The following is a 20,451-nucleotide window of genomic DNA, read 5'->3' on the forward strand; positions in this document are numbered from 1 at the left end:
CAAAAAATAAAACATTAAAAAAAAAAATTAAAAAAAAAAAAGATAAAATATGGAGTGAAAAAAACAAGTTGTAATACACTAAGTACAGTATGCCATTTATGTAAAATTTGAAGACCACACAAAATGATTTTGTAAATATATATGTGTGTATATATAATTGAAGTATCAAAAAGTTGGATAAGTATCAAATTAATAATGGGGAATCCATCTTCTGAGGGTGCAGAGAGAAGCGTCAGGAGTATCTGTAGAATATTATTTCTTAAAACACACACACATGGACAATCTGTGTGCCTGGCACTGAAATAGACAATTTATATACATTATCTATAATACTTATATAGTAGAATGAAAAAGCTTATTCCTTCAATAGATGCCACTGGAATGCCTCTGTTATGGGCTAAACTGTGTCACTCCCACCTCCAAGTTCATATGTTGACATGCTAACCCTCAGTACCTCAGAACATGAGTGCATTTAGAGATCAGGAATTTGAAGGGGTGATTAAGGTAAATGGGAATGTCAGGGTGGGCCATAAGCCAGTCGGACTGGAGTCCTTATAAGGAGGGTTAAGCCTACAGTGCAACAACAAGACCTGATTAAAAACCAGGACTTGCATAGACATTTCTCCAAAGAACTTATCAAGAAAATGACCAACAAACACAGGACAAGGCGCTCTCACCACTAATCATCTGGCAAATACACATCAACACCACAGTGAGGTATTACCTCACATCTGTAAGGATGACCATTATCAAACACATGGAACACAAGCATTGGTGGGGATGTGGGAAGGAATCCTTCTTTACACACTGTTGGCAGAACTATAGAATTATACAGCTGCTATGGAAAACAGCATGGAGGTTCCTCAAAAAATTAAAAACCACCATATGATCCGGCATTCCCACCTCTGGGTATCTATCCAAACCAGGATCTCAAAAGAGGTATTTGTACACCCATGCTGACTACGGTGTTAGCCAAGATGTGGAAGCAGCCTAAATGTCCATTCACAGATAGATGAAGGAAACATGGCCTATAATACATGCATATAATATTATTCATCCTTAGAAAAGAAGAAAAATCTGCTATATGCTACAAGGATGAACTTTTGGGACGTTATGCTGAATGAAATAAGCCAGTCAGAAGGACTGTCCGTGGCTCCACTTACATGGGTTATCTAAAGTAATCAAACTCAAACAGAAAGTAGAATGTTCGTTGCCAGAGGCAGTGGGTGGAGGAGGGTAGGGAGAAATGGAGAGTTGTTCAGTGGGTATACAGTTTCGGCCATGCAAGATGAAAAAGTTCTAGAGATATGTTCTACAATACTGTGCACATAATTAACCATACTGTGATGCATATAAAAACTGTTAGGAGGATAAATTTATGTTTTGTGTTTTACCACAATTAGAAGAAAGAAAAAAAGAAAATAAAGAAAAAGAAAGGAAAGAAAGGAAGAAAGAGAAAGCAAGAAAAAGGGATGAGATTAGAACACAGATATCCAGGGGCACTGGGGTGGCTCAGTCAGTTGAGCGTCTGACTTCGGTTCAGGTCATGATCTCACAGTTCGTGGTTTCGAGCCCCACGTTGGGCTCTGTGCTGACAGCTAGCTCAAAGCCTGGAGCCTGTTTCAGATTCTGTATCTCCCCTTCTCTCTGACCCTCCCCTGCTCACGCTGTCTCTCTCTCTCTCTCAGAAATAAAACATTAAAAAAAAAAAAAAAAAAGAATGCAGATATCCACAAAAAGAACATCACATAAAATCACTGGGAGAAGACAGCCATCTGCAAGCCAAGGAGGGAAGACTCAGAAGAACCAACCCTCCTTAATTAAACATATCCACCCTTAGCTTGAATAAACTACTTGACCTCAAATCTTTGTTAAAGAAGGCATCACACCTCAGGTGAAAATCTGGTAGACTATAATGACGAATACGGTGAAGACTCTGTTCTCACAACAACGACTGGAGGAGGACATGACCAAAACCTACAAAACTAAAGTAACCACAGAGTAAACAAACAGGAATGTGTGCATCCAACAAATCTCATTATTCCCGAACTAAAGGGCTTCACTTTGAAGTTCCAAGAATGTTGTTAGCATCTGAACTCAACATTCCAGGAATATCTGCCTGTCTCAGGTACAGGCCTGCCAAGAAATACTCCACTTCTATTCTGATACCTTCAGGACACTAACCAAACCTTACTCGCTGCAACAGAATACTTCTCAGCCATTAAAAAAGAATGATATCTTGCCATTTGCAACAACATGGAGGGACCCAGAGAGTATTACATTAAATAAAAGACAAATAACTCATGATTTTAACTTATACGTGGAATCTAAACAACAAATGAATAAATAAAAAAGCAGAAATAGACCCATAAATGCAGAGAACTGATGGTTGCCAGAGGGGAAGTGGGTAGCAAGATGGGCAAATAGGTGAAGGGTAGTGGGAGATATAAGCTTCCAATTATGGAATTAGTAAGTCACAGTGATGAAAGGTACAGCATAAGGAATGTAGTCAATGGTATTGTAATAGCATTTTATGGTGACAGATGGTAGCTACACTGTGGTGAGCACAGCATAAAATATAGATTTGTCCAATCACTCTGATGTACACCTGGAACTAATGTAACATTATGTGTCAGCTATAATTAAAAACAAAAAACACCCCAAAACTTTACCCCCTAAAAGTTACTAAAGAGGTTCTTCTATAATATCCCCAGGCACTTAAGATTTACAACCTGCATGGATCTCAGAGCTGACTTAGATGAGCCCTTCTCTCAGTCATGTGTATCTAGCTTCATTCATTGATGACCTATTAATTTCAGGAAGCTGGGTTTTCAATGGAGGAAGCAGAAACAGGCCCATGGATCAAAATGCTTAAGATCCTTGGGGAAAAAATGATCCCAGACAAACTGGATCCAACACTACAATGGAACTAATAATTTTCCTCCACAGAGAATCCCTCAGTTTTTAAAAAAAATTTTTTTAATGTTTTATTTATATCTGAGAGAGAGAGAGAGAGACAGAGTGTGAGCAGGGGAGGATCAGAGAGAGAGGAAGATACAGAATCTGAAACAGGCCCCAGGCTCTGAGCTGTCAGCACAGAGCCCAACGCAAGGCTTGAACCCGCGAGCCGTGAGATCATGACCTGAGCCAAAGTCGGACGCTTAACCGACTGAGCTACCTAGGCGCCCCACAGAATCCCTCACTGAACACCCTCTAAGAAATCCACTAGAACATGACCTAAAATTCCAGTCACTAAGTCGTGGTCTCTACACTCAAAGAACAGGTATTCTTGGCTACATGTTTTTTATTTGGGGAATTCCTGAGTTTTAGAAAATTGGGTTTAGAGCAAAAATGTTTCTTTTTGTTACATGCTGACAAACAGAAATGCAACAAGTCTTTTAAACCCTAAATATAGCTTTTACATTAAGTTTCATATAATCACTCTAGCCCTATGAGAGCCAGACAAATATCCCTACTAGAGAAATAAGACAACCTAGACAGAGAGAGGCAAAATAAGTCACAAAACTGGCAGAATCCAGAGAGTTCAGGTTCCTAACTCCAAAGCCCCACACTCTTTCCATAAGCCCATGCTGCTGGGGTTCCCTCACCTTGGCCGGACACTCAGCTCCGGAATGGTTCGAATAAATCTGGGATGACTGATTGGGAGAAACCTAGAGGAAGAAATAAGGTCAAATCATTTCTCTTATGCTCTGTACCACCACAATCTGCAGATCAGAATGTCTCTCTACTTCCATGAATAAGCTTAAAAACCACCTGGTTCCACTGCCCTATCACCTTCTGGTGATGTGTCAGGCCTGAGGGTTTCCGTTCTTATCCTCTGCAGTAAATGTTAAGGAGCTGGCTCATCTGATCTTTTAGTATTGTCTTACTGAACCCTGAGTAGAAATTTCCTTACAGGCTACATACTCTGCCTCTTTCTGAAATTAATAGGCAAATTACAGACCAGACTTTGAATTATTCTGCTTTTCTTATTACAGCAAGGATTTCTACTGTAGGAATAATATCACAAGTAGATTTAAACAAAATGAGTATAATTAAGGCACACAGTGGAGAATGAATTACAATAACCTATGATGTATAGTGAGCAACAGCTGTGTCGAGTAACCTGCTTGGCACACCGCATTCTAGATGTTCTTTTAGCTCTGCGAAAAAGGTACTAACCACCTATACTCTCATTTTACAAATTAGGAAAATATAACTCAAAGTTAATAATTACTTAGGTCATGGTCAGACAATTTTAAGTGGCAGATTTGGAAAGCAAACCCAGGTCTCACTTTAAACCAATGCTCTTAACACCATATGCCATTTCTTTAAAAAAAAAAAAAAAGGAAAAAAGACAAAAAGATTCTTTTGGTGAACATTTCTGTTACTTAGAAGAAAGTCTGGTTCATGTGCAACTTATTGGAACCTGCCTCAATGCCCACAATTACAACAGTCTCCCCTCAAAGCCAGCCCACCCCCCAAAGCCTCCATACTTGAATGTCTTCACGTCTCGCCCACCAATCACTCGGGCAGTGACTGTCTTCCCGACTTTCAGTTTGGCGGTAGGAGATGTGCCCACTGGAACATCATCTAGAATGTGGGAGGCGTGAATACAGCCAATGATGCCATCTTCCAGGGTCACAACCACATGAGTGGGCTTAATGGACTTGACAGTCCCTGTAACCATGTCCCCAATGGACAGGGTGTGCTTCTTCACAGCCCCCACCACCAGAGCTGGATCTGCTTCCTCATCTTCATCAACTGTTTCAGAGTCCTTCCGGGTCTGTCTCACAGTCCTCTTGGCAGCTGGCCCCTCAACAGCCAAAAGAAATCCAGTCACTCCTGGTTCTGTGGTCTTGAGGGTTAGGGAAACACCCTGTCCCACCTGCAACTTTTCCGAGTCAAAGCGGAAGGTGTCATTGAGGTGAGAGGTCAGGGAGAAGGCTGCCAGGTGGCCAGTCTCTACCAAGGAGGCAACAGCAAAGGACTCCTCCAAGTGCTGCACGATCGCCTGGTGCTCACTGCCTTTCTTCAGCTGGAAAACAGAGAAAACCCACCGTCCCCGCTTCTTACTGGACAGTGTGGGGCTGGGGGAGTCCTCTTGATCCCAGGAGACCCAGAGCTAGTATGAGTTGTAACAAACTAGCCTTCATTCCCTTGACCTAGCCTCCCCTCTTGTTACTGAGGTGACCTGTCTAAACTCAAGGCACTAAATCAGAATCCCTGGGACTTAGCTTTTGTTTTGAATTCAGATTCCTAGGTCCTATCCTAGAACAAGTGAACTCAGAATTTTAAAAGTTACTGAGGTGATTCTGAGCATAGCCTGTGTCCCCTAACGATTCTTCAGCTTGAAGACATTGTGTTCCTGACTTTCATCATTCTCCAGCACCCCATCCAATTTATTCAGCTTTCCAACCACTTACCAAAGGCATTACTGAGAGCTTATTGTGTGCAAGGCATTTAGCCTACCTTTCCCCAAAATCCAAACTGTGCTCACGCCCTTATATGCACCAGCTTCACTTAAACTAGGGACCTGCTAGAAAACTTAGGCTAACATTGTTTCTCTCTCTCTTTATTTCCAAGTCTTAAAATCATGGGCAACCAGACATTAAGACATGTAATTCTCTCCAACATACCCTACACAGTTAGATGCTTAATAAGTACTTAAAAAAATTTTAAATGTTTTTTATTTATTTCTGAGAGACAGAGAGAAATAGCGTGAGCAGAGGAGGGTCAGAGAGAGAGGGAGACACAGAATCTGAAACAGGCTCCAGGCTCTAAGCTAGCTGTCAGCACAGAGCCCGACGCAGGGCTTGATCCCATGAACTGTGAGATTATGACCTGAGCTGAAGTCGGACGCCCAACCGACTGAGCCACCCAGGTATCCCGCTTAATAAGTACTTTAAATGATGACCAAATATGTAAGTCATCCAGAGAAAAATACTATAAATGTTAAGATTTCCATCAAACCCAATCTTCTCTCACACAAAATTGTCCAGGAGCGGGTGTGGATGAGCAGCCTGGAGGTCAGAACACCCACAGACAGGTTTTCTTTGGTTCATATGTTTTTAAAAAAGTTTCCAACATTTCTCAAATTTATTTCAAATAAAAACCAAATTCTGCCTTCTCTTAAAAATCAGATGCAGCAACCCGAGGCACAGACATTCTGGCTTAGCCACAAGGCGCTCAATCATCTCTGCCCCTCTGTGGGCTGGACATGCCCACTTCAACTTATTTACATTATATACCTGGCCCTGAAGACTGGATGACCACATAATTTATCCCTGGAACCACAGGGCAAGTCAGTGCTATTAATAACCACACCAAGAGTTATAACAATGATCCGGACAAAGCCTGACATAATGATCATCTTATGGCTGTAGAGCCATCTGCATTAGAATCCCTGAGCAAAGTGTGTGGGGCTGAAAGGTCCGATATGCCTTTGAAACCAGGGGAATGGAAGTCATCAGCAAGCTTACCTTTTTAGCTTTTCTATTCACCAAATCGTGGCAAAGGGAAACATGCACCTCCAACTTCAACATATCAACACTTAAGATTACAGCCTTCTTTTTCTGTCCAGGTTCCACCTCGTGCCCTGCAGTACAGAACCACACACAAAGTGCTCACCCTCTCAGAGCAGGGAAGGAAGCATCTCCCCAAGAGCCTCGCAAGCCCTTAGGCACAGAAAAGAGGACATCTGTCCTGGGTCTATAGGGCCTAGGAAAGTTAAAAGTCTGGCTCCCATAATTCAAGTTCAGATGTGCCTTAATTTATGCAACCTAATAGACAAAAATCCAGACTTACCAATTATAATAAAAGGATTCACACGTAAACATTCTTCAGCATGCTGTCAATTGCCTTGATTTTCATTCATAAATGACAGGGATGCCAAAAAAATTTTAGTAGAAAATATATACAGTTCATCTACACTATGTATCTAGAAATTCTGTATCCAGGAGAGGGAACAATGGGCCAAGGATCTCCCCCACAAACCATGAAGGGTGAGAAGAAGTGTTCACCTGCCCGATGATATTTGCTGGCTCTCAGGACCAGGCCAGGCACTGGGCCCTCACTGAACACCACAGAGCCATCCTCCAACACCTTCTGCACCTCTAGGTCAAGGACCATCCCTGGAATCATCTCAGCCAGTGTCTGGATCAACACAGAGTCTGCCAGAGATCCAAAGGAAATGGGAATTAACAAGCAGAAATAGTCACCTTTCTTTTCCTTTGGAAACATGCCACCAAGCTAGGGAGGGCAGAGCATTGCAAGCACTGTGAAGGTAAAGTCACTTTGGGTAGAAATATGTGATACCCTGAACCCTACTATCACAGGCAGAGAGAACTATTCCTCTTGCCAATCCTACCTGGCCACAATTCATGAAAGTAGCCAACAAATACCACAAGTGCACACTTTCCTTTGATTTCTGAATTTTCACTACTTCTGTTTGGAATCTACCCTCTCAAGCTTCCTATTCCCAAATCCCATCAGGGTGCCAACAATCCTACCCAATGCTTCAAAACAGGAAGATCAGCATAATAATTCCTCGTAAAGTCTTCTAGAAGGTTCCTGGTCCATTCTATCATTCACCATGTATGTGTTGAATAAAAGAACAAGTGAAGAGGTGAATGGATTCACGACAAACTCAAACCAGAGACCATAAAACTAAGGGAAATTTTGGTTTTGGTCTGGGAGGGGACCTGGCATCTTTATCTGAACCTGCGCAGTAAATAGGAATGTCCACTTTACAAACACTTCCTGAACTGTACCCTAAATAATGACTTATGCATTTTATACGGGTTATACTCCCACATTAAAAAAAAAAAAAAAAAGGCTTGTCAAAATTGTTTTTAGTATCTGGGAAGCCCAACAACTCATCGGAACAGACGGGCATCCCTTGTGACATACGACTCCCACCTGACCCTCACCCTCAGGCCCCAAGTCCCCACCTCGGTTGCTCATGAGGCTGCGCACACCCTGCCGCTCTTCCAGGCATTGGCTCAGGAGGAGGAGGCTGGTGGTGGCCAGGTCCCCAAGACCGCAGTCCGACAGCCGCAGGGACAGCAGCATGCGCTGCTTCTCCTCATCCACGTTGGTCACCTTTGCGACCACAGTCTGCCCCTCGACAAAGTGGTCACTTGTGGAGGTCACAAACTTGTCACTCATGATCTAAAGGGAAGAGTAGGCAAGAAGTAAAGAAAGAAGTACCTATCGTGACAACCCACTTAATGCCCCCTGAAAAGAATATGGGGGGGAAGGGAGGGAGAGATGGGACCCAGGAAGCATGTCCCCCCAGCCCTCTCTAAACACAACTCTACCCCACTTCCAGAAAACCATACGAGGCCCTGGCTGTCCAACCCAGTCTCCTAGAGGGCACCCAGCCAAGAAGGCACATCACTGGCAAGCTAGAGGGACCCATGTCTCTAACACCAATGGTAACCCTCTGCCCCATGCTATACATGCTTCTGTAGGTTTCCCCTCTGCTCCCACTTTTAAAATTGCTCTAGAAAGGTTTGCAAATAAGATCTGCCCAGGGAAAATATCAGGGAGACAAACATAGGGAAGAAAGAAGTATTTATGAATTATCTGTGGCAGGAATAAACTACACACCATTTGTTTGCAGTGACATTGGTAAGACTCCTCCCAACTCTGGGTCTCAGTTAATTCAGCAGGCATGAGGGGGTTCAACTATGGGATCACTAAGATTTTTTCCCAGTCTGAAAAGTTAAGGATTTAAGACACTCTGATGAGGGGGCTCATTTCAAGGGTATTCTGGTACCATAACACTTCAAAAACCTCAAAAGGTTGTAAAACCTGTACTCAGCTGCTCAGGAAAATCAACTTCCACGTCTGTACATACTGAGAGTATAGAAACAAGTTCACTATCCCCACGCTGGAGACTAAAGACTTCATGGCCCCTGCCACTTACTGAACACTGTCCTGTGAAGGAGAAAAGGTGCCTCTTCCTCCAGGACACAGCCCTGCACCGGGACACATGGCTGGGCAAGATCTCAGTCACACTCCCCTCAGCCAGGTGCCTTTCTGCCTTGCCCCTGAAAATCTTCAAGGCATTCTGGTATCCTGCCCCTTCCCACCCTAATGTCTCCCCTCCAATGCTCTTGTGCACAGAGCTGAACTCACAGCTTTGGGGGCCAGTCCACTAAGGCCTGAGGGGAACTGGACGAACACACCGTAGTCCTTGATGCTCTTCACAAAACCGATGAGCAGCATCCCAGGATGGATTTCTGAGAAGCTCTTAGGATCCTGACCACCCTCCACGGTAGAAACCAAAGCTGGCTTCCTGCAAAGGAGCTGGAAGCACTTCATCAAGGAACATTCCAGAAAAGGCAGATGAAATTATCCATCCCTCCATCTCCTTTTTCCACTCTACAGGCTCTGCTGCTACAATGATTCTCTAAGCATGCAGACCAGCAGCATTCGCATCACCTGGAAGTTGTTAGACACACAAAGTCCCAAGCACTGCCCCAGATCTACTGAACTAGAAACTCTGGGGTGGGCCCGGTAAGCCGTTTGAACAAGCCCTCCAGGTGACCCTGATATACACTCAAGTTTCAGAACCAGTTTTCTCCCTCTTCTTAGGAATTCATCTCCAGATTACCGGAAGGGACCAAAAAAAGGGACTGGCTCATCCCTGTGGCTTGGCAGCTGGACCATGACAGGATCCTCCACAATTCTCACACTAACCAACCCTACCCCACCTCCTCTGCTTATCTGCACTCTAAGGAGATTTTATTTTACATTCTGTGCAAATACATTATTACATTGCCTCTTTTCTGGCAGTGTTCTCCTTCAAAATGCACACACCAAGACCAAAGAGAATATGCTGAGCCCCATATGGGGGGAGGGCAGGGGAGGAAGACAGCAGCTACCCTATTAATTGTTCCAGTTCAAGGGGCAAGCATTGAGTGCTTGAGAAGGCAAGTTGTGCTACTGGAGATATCCTATTGGGTTCGGCAGGCCACACTGCCCCCTCTGGACTGGACCAACCAGCAGCTGCTGATAGGACATCAATTCTCTTACCTTCCACCAGATCTGGTCACTGGTCTGGTTTTGTGGAGGTACTTCTGAAGTCAAATGGCTGACTTTTTCCCATGGAGTTTAAATGAAGAGGAGAGCCTGACCCAGAATCCTCCCCCAAGGGCCCACGGCTCACCAGATACATAAAGGATACGACATGTCCCTCACTCTGGCTCAGACACAGGACTCTGTGAAGGGTGTCGCCAGCCTGGAGCCAGTGATACAACAGAGGGCCATTGGCTACATGGTCCGACAGATGAGGTGTAGGGAGGAAAGCAGGGATGTTGTGGGGCAGGACAGCCACCTCCAGCCCATCTTTGGTCTTCTCTAAAACCTTCACATCCACCAACTATTCAGGAAAAGAAAGACAAAAATTAGTACTTGTCTTGAGCAGACAGAAACCGCATCTGCCTCAGGCGGAGATCAGGGGCATCAAGTTCCAGCACCAGGGACATGAAGAGGTCAAGATGAGAGAAGCAGCTTTCTTCCACACCTCTGCCCCCAAAGACCCTGCAGGCACGCACACGCACAAACATCCACACACCCCAGGACCCACGTGCACACTTGTGTCACTCCTCCCCCAAGTCCCAGGGGAAAGACAGTCTCGCAGGCTGGTCCTAGAGACCAGAGAGGAAAAAGATGAGAGGACAGCAGTACACTGCTGAAAAGCCAGACCACATGGCACTTTCCTTTCCTGGACAGCTTCCGTTTGCTCTGACACAAAGAACCCTCCTCTCTCAAGACCTTTAATTCTCTCTACGCCCAGAATCTTTTGTTTTGTTTTGTTTTGTTTTGTTTATCTTTATTTTCAGAGAGAGAGAGATAAGTGAGGGAGAGGAATAGAGAAAGGGAGAGAAACAATCCCAAGCAGGGTCCACACTGTCAGCACAGAGCCTAACGTGGGGCTCGAACCCATGAACTGTGAGATCATGACCTGAGCCAAAATCAAATGTCACTTAACCAACTGAGCCATCCAGGTACCCTCTAGCCCTAGAATCTTATCCAGCTACCTTGATCCTTCCCTCCATGGGTCCCAGTGCCCCATGTGTCAGTGGCACCCTGCTTTCTGCCATTGTTAACTAAAATAGCTTGTCTGGAGAAATCCAGGTACCTGTCCAACATTAACAGCTCTTCTTTTCTTCTGACTTTGTCCCATATGCTCTTTCTTTGAATCGCCCAACAGCTTGAAGGACAAGAGCATCCTCTCTTTGGATGGCTCACAGTTCAGCACCGTAACCTTCACCACCTGGTAAGAAACCACACTTGCCTGGTTAACTCTTCCCAGCAAGCCTATCAGGCCCTAGAGAGAACTGCCCTCAATGAGCACTGCAGAGCAAGACCCATCAAGACCTTGGATCAGATCAGAGGGCAGTGGAAAGAAACGTACTGAAAGCTACACAGAATCTCAAATCAGCCTTTTCAGTGAAAGGAAGACATGAATAAATTCTTGGTACAACCCTAAGCTTTAAAAAATTATTTTTCTTAGATAAACCCTGACTCCCTAGTTTCCTGGCACTGCCACCTTGTGGTGAAAGTGGCTTCAGAACAACTTCTGATGTGAGGAATGCTAGTATGTTGTAAGACTAATTTCTTCCAGGTTGTGGGCTTGAGGTCCATTGGTCTGCCCACTTCGGCTGAACCCCCTTTGAGGGATTGGTTGTCAGTTCTGTTCCACATCTCCTCCACTCAGCTGGCTCAAGCCCACTGCCCCACATGCTCATTCCTTATCCCTTAAAAAACAGTCCTCCTGCTACTCCTTCAAACCTGTATTCATGGGGTCAGCAAGGATAAGAGCCTGTCGAAGGAAAGGTTACCTGGCCTGTGTAAAAGACCCTCTCTGGGTCAGGGACATACTCGGCACTGAGCTCATGCTTGGGCACTAGACCCTGCACATCATTGTAGAACTTCACAATGCAGCCATAGTCCTTGACTCTGAAGATGAAGCCGTGTGTCTGCAGACCAGGCTTGGCATCAGCATAGCAGGTAACAGCAGGCAGTTTGGACTCAATCAGGGTTTTCTTCAGGGTCATCATCAACTTCTTGGCTTCAGGATCACAAAGCAAAACCTAGGGGAAGGATACTGGTTGTTATCAAGTTACCCAGTATCAAGAGAGCCACTGGATTAGTCTCTGCAACCTCTGAACCCAAAGGCCATGGTCAGCCCCTAAGAACCTGCTATCTCTTTGCCTCTGAGTATTCTCAGAGGCAAATCCTCCCTGCTCCCTGCTGGATGACAATCCAGGGAGGATTCACTTATCTCAAATGTACTTCCTTCCATATAACAGAATCAACAACTGAACCCACTTCCCACCTCTGTACTGATGTGTATTAATTATATACTAAGGTTAAGAGACCCAACCATCTTTCATCCCTCAGGTCATCTCTTAAAAGGCAAAGAAATTCCTCTACTTCTAACCTCCTGACTCCACTACTGTACAATCTTTTTTTTTTTTAATATTCTTTTTTATTTATTTCTAGGAGAGAGAGAGAGAGAGAGAGACAGCGTGAGCAGGGGAGGGTCAGAGAGAGAGGGAGACACAGACTCTGAAACAGGCTCCAGGCTCTGAGCTGGCAGTCAGCACAGAGCCCGACGCGGGGCTCGAACCCACGAACTGCGAGACCATGACCTAAGCGAAAGTCGGACGCTTAACCGATTAAGCCACCCAGGCGCCCCGTCCACTACTGTACAATCTTGCACTAATGGGTGATCAATATCTATTTTGACTCAATAATGAAACAAAATGAGAGGAAGAACAGCTAACATTGTGACTGCCTGCACACACCAGGTCCTGTGCTAACCACTGCATATTACCAAACATAACCTTCACAGCCCTGCAAATCTTCTCTTGGGATTCAAGACTTTGTTATAAACCACTCAAGTTTTGGCAACTTAGCTTGTCTATTTCTGTGTCTGACACACATCCCTTGCTCCTCCTCAAATCCTTTCCAGTTCAAGTACCACCTCTGCCAGAAATCTAGAAGACATTATTGTCATGGAGACCTGAATCTGAAAACTGGTTCTGCCATTTATTAGCTCTGTGACTTTGGGCAAGGTATTTCAATTTCCTAAGCTTTAATTTCTGCACCCGCAAAATGAGGATAACAGTACTTACTCTGTACAGTTGTTTTATTTAAAAAAATTTTTTTTTAATGTTTTATTTATTTCTAGGAGGGAGAGAGAGAGAGACAGGGTTGGCAGGGGAGGGTCAGAGAGAGAGGGAGTCACAGACTGAAACAGGCTCCAGGCTCTGAGCTGGCAGTCAGCACAGAGCCCGACGCGGGGCTCGAACCCACGAACTGCGAGACCATGACCTAAGCGAAAGTCGGACGCTTAACCGATTAAGCCACCCAGGCGCCCCTCTGTACAGTTGTTTTAAAGATCCAATGACATAAAGCATGTCATGAGTCAGCATAACTGGTACTAAATACATGTTACATTGTAGTTGCTACTGACATCATCAATGATTCTTGCTGGCCCAGCCCACCATGACCTCCCCTTTGAGATATAACCAGAGCATACAGCCTGTACCAAACCATGTGACAAAAGGTCACACAATGGCTTGCTCTTTTCATGTACGAATATTTTAACTCTCAATTATATTACACAACTCTTAAGGGCAGAGACCCACTATTCTCTTCCCACTGCCAGGCAGAGCACCACAGATGTTAGATGGTCATTTTGTGGAAAAAGGCAGAAACTTCAGCTGAAATGCAATGCTCTCTTCCCATCTGGCCAAAACCCCAATGAGACCCTTCAAGAGGCTCACCCGGCACTTGACCTCATCCCCAATGTGGTACTTCTTCTCTGGATTCTTTATCAGGATGTCAGCCAGGTGTATGGGAGGTACCAGGCCGCTGATTTGCTCGCCCACTTTCACCAGCATCCCATATGGCTTTATGGTCAGCACCGTGCCCTAGGGAGTCCAAAGAAAAGATGTCATCATGCCTCAAGAATGGTTTTTTCTCCACTTCTTACGACAAAGCATGTCACATCTCTTTCAAAGCCCAGCTTTCTGGACTAACTGTGCTGCTATTCCAGATGTCATGGGGTAAAGCACATACTCCACACTGATCTGAATGGAGTCTGGGTGATTTATGGGAGTCTTCACATCTTTTTGTGGGAGTGTGTTCTTTCGGCCCACCTCACAAGCACATCCTCTGAAGGAGAGATCTAGGTCTCCTAAGGACCAAACTCTACATATAAAGGAGATCTGCTCAAGTGGGGTTAAACGGTTGGACAGGAGGGGCAACTGCAAGTGACATACTAACATTACAGGAGCTCAATTATCATAGAATTAACTTTCGACCTGGTCTAACAAACACCATCAAATCCCAGGATGTATGATCTACTGCTTCTATGCAGCTAGATGATGCTATTCAGACCTTACCTTGAATTTAATTACAAGTTAACCCAGGGAAGAGAAAGAAATGCCAGTTAACAAGCAGAGAGAAGGAAGGTGACTTTAAATATGTTCCCATGAGAACTAATGAGCTCACAGTTAACCTGTGAACTAAAGAACGTCTGAAGGCAGAAGGGTATCTAATTATATGCTTGAGCCTTACCTTTACCAATGTCCCAGGTTTGATGTCATGGTACTTAAGGTACTGAGCTTCAATAACAGATCTAGCATAAAAAGAAAATACAAGATTACGTAAACCAAGGCAGAGGCTACCTAAAATTCAGGGCTACCAAAATCATGCTGGCAAGAAAGAGAACCCTCACCAAGCCAGACCAGGAGAAACTGAACGTGAAGACACAGAGGAGCCCATCTCCACAGGCCCACATGCACTAATGACAGACTTACGTCCTCAGGGAGAGCAAAGCCAGTTCATCCATTTGGCTATAATCGATGATTCTACACTTGTGGGTGTTCCCTGGCTTGAAGGCCTCAGCATTGAAGACGTTCTTAGAATCGGAGAGATGGCTGAGCTACAAAGTATCAAGTGATTAAGGACAAGCCAGAGACCGCAGATATGAAGCAATCAGGTATGAAAGCATGCAACATAACACTTTTACCATGTACCATAAAAACAGAACTCTGATTGCCTGTTAAAATAATTCTTCTAACTAAAACACTACTCTTTACTATCACAGACCCTCTATAAGGTCAGAGAACAGTCTAGATCATGAGTCAGTAACTACAGCTCACAAGTCAGCATCTATTTTTGCAAATAAAAGTCTTATTAAACACAGCCATGCTCTTTCATTTACCTACTGTCTATGGCTGCTTTTGGCTTTAACAACAGAGTTGAGTAGTCAGGACAGAAATCATTTGGCCCACAAGCCTGAAATAGTTACTATCTGGCCCTTTAAAAAAACTTTGCCAAGCTCTGGTGTAAATCTTAACACATTCTTGTACCTACCATCAACCAAGTATCAAAATAAGTCAAATTAATCCTGAAGAATTCTAACAGAACAAACAGACATTGTTCTAATCCCTATGCAGAGTCCACCACACTTGGGGATATTGAAAAACAGGAAACTAATACAAGGGATGAAGGAAACAGACAAGGACCCATGTATCCCCAAAGTACTTCTAGGAGTAAATCCCAATGAAGTAGAGAGTCTCCTCACCCGGGCATAGGCCAGAGCCCCATCCTTCAGCCTGAAGGTAGCCCCGGCCTTGCTGAAAAAGCTCTGGACAGGAACATCATCCAACACTGCTCCCAGGTGCGGGCAGGAGAGCCGGGTGAGCGCACGCCCCGGCTGCAGGAAGACGGGGCGCAGGCTCAGCCGCACGGCCCTGGTCCGAGGATGCACACAGAGAACACAGGCCCTTACCTAGACAAGGGAAAGAGCATAATGAGCAGGAGGCACACAGAATATACCCAGGGCAGACTTCAAAGGCAAAGACTCAATGTGTGCTGACCAGGCTATGGATAGAAGTACTCCCATCAGCTTGTGCAATCAAGAGGCATGTGGAAACTTCCAACAAAATGCCCCAGAAGAACTACATCCAACTATATCAATGCTTACTCAAGGCCAGCAAAACCTACTAGGGTCCCTTCAACACCATGAGGCTGGTAACACATATGCAACAGAAGCCATGTACTGGCATCACTCTATCAGAGGCTCATCTGAAATACACCTGGAACAGCCTACTCTGTGCACAAGGTTGTAGCACATAATTGTCTGCACTTTGTTTATAAATAGGACTATAAAAAGTTACTAGAAAAAAGTCTACCAATAAGTGGTGGAAAACCAGTTTAGTTACAAAACATGTGTCTGAAGGGGCACCTGGGTGGCTCAATCGGTTAAGCATCCGACTTTGGCTCAGGTCAGGATCTCATGGTTTGTGCGTTCAGGCCCCACGTCAGGCTCTCTGCTGTCAGCACAGAGCCCGCTTCAGATCCTCTGTCCTCCTCTCTCTCTGCTCCTCCCCAGCTAGCGAATGCATACTCTCTCTCTCAAAAATTAAACATTAAAAAAAAAAAGTTCAAAAATATACGTCTTTACAGAATATAACGGCATATGTCACTGTTAAAAATTAAAAGAATCATTTTAGTATCGTTTTTGAATAACATACATTGGGATTTTCTTCCCAAATATTCACGTTCACTGTAGAAGATTTGAATACTTAGCTAAGGGTAGAAAAACCACCCAGAGTTAGTCATTATTAACGCCTGACTGTAAATCTTCCAATATTTTATGCAGGTATACTATTAAAAAATATTTTCAGAGGCACCTGATGGCCCAGTCGGTTCAGCATCTGACTCTTGACTTTGGCTCAGGTCATGATCTCAGGGTTGTGGGATCAAACCCTGAGTCAGGCTCTGTGCAGAGTGTGGAGACTGCTCCAGAGTCCTCTCCCTTTTGGTCCCTCCCTCTCACTCTATGTCTCTCTCCCTCTCACTATGTCTCTCTCTCTCTCTCCCTGCTCCTCAATCCTGCTTAAGCACTCTCTCTCTAAAAAAAAATTGTTTTTCAAAGTTGGAGCTACTCTATTCATAGCACTTTTAAACACATTTTTCTATTTAAATGTAGATTTTGTTCTTTTATGTTAAATATTCTTCTTAAATACTTTTTTTCTTCTTAAACACTTTTAATGGTAATAGCAATTTATTTATTTATTTTAATATTTTTACTTATTTCTAGGAGAGAGAGAGACAGCGCGAGCAGGAGAGGGTCAGAGAGAGAGGGAGACACAGACTCTGAAATAGGTTCCAGGCTCTGAGCTGGCAGTCAGCACAGAGCCTGACGCGGGGCTTGAACCCACAAACCGCGAGATCATGACCTAAGCAAAAGTCGGACACTTAACCAACTAAGCACCCCCCCCCCAAATCAAACTATCTAAAAAAGTCAGAAATGCAAACTACAAATTGCGTTCTTTTTCACGGGTTCTATCTCTAGCTCAGTCCACAAAAATAACCATGGTGGCTTCCTGTGGTCCTTTCAGAACACCTCTCCTTCCCCTCGCCGCTTCTAACACCCGTACACGTGCAGCCGTAGGATGAGCCCATAGCTAGCTGCAGTACTGGACAGCTGCTTGGGACACAACTGGAATCAAGAAAACATTTCTTACTGCTTGGTTTGAGAAGTATGTTCCAGCTTTCTTGGGATCCAGGTGCATAAAGTCAACCAGGCCAGTGAAGAATGACAGGAAGTTCAGTATAAGGCCATGTGGAGTCACCTGGAAACAAATGGAAGAAAAAAAACCCAAGAATGTGAGAGACGTTTGCGGATGAAACAGTCAATGCCACATTTTCTATAACCACTATGTATCTCTCCTCCCCCAACTAGCCCTTGTCCATCTTTCTTCCTATAAAGTTAAGTGGCAGGGCAACTCCTGGCCCTGGCTGTTTCTTATTCAGTAAGCTCACTTCCCTTCAGGCCTGCGGGGACATCAGTCCTCCCATCCTTGAGATTTCCAAATGGGATGGAGGACAATTTGCACAAAGATCCTTAGGGAACTGTCAGCCTGACAACATGGACAAATTGTTGCTAAATTGATTTGCCCAGACTAAGAAGGCAAAATCCAAATGCATGCAAAAGGGAGAAACTGACCATGCTGATTCATACTATAGCGCCTCCCAAAAGCTAAGGAATTAGAGGTGACAAGCACCTCAAAAGACAGCAGTGAAATCAGGGAAAGTAAGTTAGATCTCCAGGTCCTCTCCTTAAACTATAGGGCCTACGCCTCTCCTGCCTCCACAGGAATGCATGAGACTAAAAAGACAGAGGCATGTAAACCCTGAAAATGTAGATTAAGAAAAATTCTGAACATCATACAGATACAAAGACATCCAGCCCCTTTCCCACCTATCTCTCAGGCAGCCAGGATATTACCCTCCTGAGGAGAGATTAATAAATCCTTTCTAGAGAAATCTGACATGCCAGAGAAGACTTATAACAATGACATCTGGAGCTTGCTCAAAGTCTGCTAGGTCCTGATCCTGACAGAGAAGTCAGCCAGTCAACAGGACACACCCAACCAGGCACACCACACTTTTTACCACCTCGAGCATTAGATGGCAGTCAAAACAAAAATTTAGTAGAGGATATGGGGCGCCTGGGTGGCTCAGTCGGTTAGGCGGCCGACTTCGGCTCAGGTCATGCTCTTGCGGTTCATGGGTTCAAGCCCCGCATCGGGCTCTGTGCTGACAGCCAGCTCAGAGCCTGGAGCCTGTTTCGGATTCTGTGTCTCCCTATCTCTCTGACCCTCCTCTGCTCACGCTGTCTCTCTCTCTCTCTCTCAGAAATAAACAAAATTTAGAAATTTCATTTCTAAATTAAAATTAATTTAAAATTAAATTTAAAAATTTTTTAAAAATTAAATTAAAATTAAAAAAAAATTTTTTTAAATTAAAAAACTTAGTGGAGGACATAAAATTAAAGTTGAGGGACTCTCCCAGAAGGTAGGATCTAGATAATACCTGCACATGCCAAAACAAAGGAGAGACAAAAACTAAAGAACTCATCACTAAGTCAAACATCATACTACCAGGAGTTTAAGACAAAGAAGAGGAAATTATACTTAAAAAAAAAAAAGTGGGGGTAGGGGCATGGTGCTTGGGTGGCTCAGCTGGTTAAGCATTCGAATCTTGATTTTGGCTTGGGTCATGATCTTACGGTTCATGGGATCGAGCCCCAAGTTGGACTCTGCACTGACAGTGTGAAGCCTGCTTGGGGATTCTCTCCTTCTCACTCTGCCCCTCCTTGGCTCATTCTCTCTCTTTCTCTCTCAAAAATAAATAAACACTAAAAAACTAAAAAAATAAAATCTTTTTAAAAAAAGTCTGATAAGGGACTAGTATCCAGAATATACAAAGAAATCTTACAACCTAATAAATAAGGAGACAACCTAATTTTAAAACAGGCAAAAGACTTTTGAATAGTATTTCTCCAAAGAAGAGATACACAAATAGAATACAACCAGTGCATGAAAAGATGCTCAACATTACAATTATTATAGAAACGTAAATCCTAGTCACAACGAGATGCCACTTCCCACCCACGAGAATGGCTACAGTAAAAATAAAAGACAAATGTTTGTGAAAATTTGGAGAAACTGGATGCTTTAATTGTTGGTGGTAGTGTAAACCGGTGCTTTCACTTTGGCTGTTCCTCTAAAAAGTCAGTTACCATATGACCCAGCAATTCCATTCCCAACTATAGGCCTAAGGGAAATGAAAACTTAGTCCACACAAAAACTTAAACACGTATTTCATAGCAATATTACTCTTAACAGCCCAAAGTGGAAACAACGCAAATGGCCACCAACTAATGAATGGAAAAACACAATGTGTTATCCATAGTATGGACTATTATTTAGCCATAAAAAGGGATGAGTCACTGATACTTGCTACAACTTAGATGAACCTTGAAAACATGAAAACATCATGCCAAGTGAAAGAAACCAGACACAGAAGGCCACATATTGTAGGATTCCATTTACATTAAATACCCAAAATAGACAAATCTAGAGACAAAAAACAGAGCCAGGAAATTGTGAGAGGGAGGGATGGAGAGTGACCATCAATGGGTATGGGGTCTCTTTACTGCAGTGATGAAAATGTTCTGGAATTAAATAGTGGTGACAGCTGCACATCTTTGTGAGTACACTAAAAAAAAATCACTAAATTATACGTTTTTTAAAGGGTGGATCTTTCTATTATGTGAATTACATGTTATTTCAAAAATAGAAAAAAAACAGTAATACAAGGAATTTTCTCAGCATTGAAAGATCTGCATTTCTAAATTGTAGGACCAATAAATGGAGAGAGATCCACACCAAAACACATCATCATGAAATTTTAAAATAAAAGAGATAGAATCTTTGAACACTTCCAAAAATATAAACAAAACAAAACATATAAGGAAGAGAAATCAAAGTAACATCAGACTTTTCAAGAGCAACAGAGGCCAGATAACAATGGGAACAAGGTCTTCAAAATTCTCAAGTTATTTTT

The 20,451-nt window shown here is 43.7% G+C and overlaps 1 protein-coding gene across 4 annotated transcripts in view; it reads right to left on the bottom strand.

Annotated features, from left to right (window-relative positions):
- Positions 1-20,451, bottom strand: part of PDCD11 (programmed cell death 11) — a 45,492-nt gene that overhangs the window by 15,062 nt on the left and 9,979 nt on the right. For all 4 annotated transcript variants that reach the window (XM_039243937.1, XM_039243936.1, XM_039243935.1 and 1 more), the window contains exons 8-21: positions 17,565-17,672; positions 15,617-15,823; positions 14,847-14,971; positions 14,605-14,665; positions 13,809-13,955; positions 11,856-12,107; positions 11,153-11,287; positions 10,196-10,390; positions 9,145-9,315; positions 7,953-8,172; positions 7,023-7,172; positions 6,483-6,598; positions 4,497-5,038; positions 3,609-3,671 (exon numbers count right to left, since the gene is read on the bottom strand). In XM_039243937.1, coding sequence (XP_039099868.1) covers positions 3,609-3,671; positions 4,497-5,038; positions 6,483-6,598; positions 7,023-7,172; positions 7,953-8,172; positions 9,145-9,315; positions 10,196-10,390; positions 11,153-11,287; positions 11,856-12,107; positions 13,809-13,955; positions 14,605-14,665; positions 14,847-14,971; positions 15,617-15,823; positions 17,565-17,672 — 2,492 coding nt within the window. The remainder of the gene's footprint in view (positions 1-3,608; positions 3,672-4,496; positions 5,039-6,482; positions 6,599-7,022; positions 7,173-7,952; positions 8,173-9,144; positions 9,316-10,195; positions 10,391-11,152; positions 11,288-11,855; positions 12,108-13,808; positions 13,956-14,604; positions 14,666-14,846; positions 14,972-15,616; positions 15,824-17,564; positions 17,673-20,451) is intronic.

The sequence above is a fragment of the Hyaena hyaena genome, unplaced genomic scaffold (genome assembly GCF_003009895.1).
Source record: "Hyaena hyaena isolate Hyena2069 unplaced genomic scaffold, ASM300989v1 scaffold_233, whole genome shotgun sequence".
NCBI classification, from domain to species: domain Eukaryota; kingdom Metazoa; phylum Chordata; class Mammalia; order Carnivora; family Hyaenidae; genus Hyaena; species Hyaena hyaena.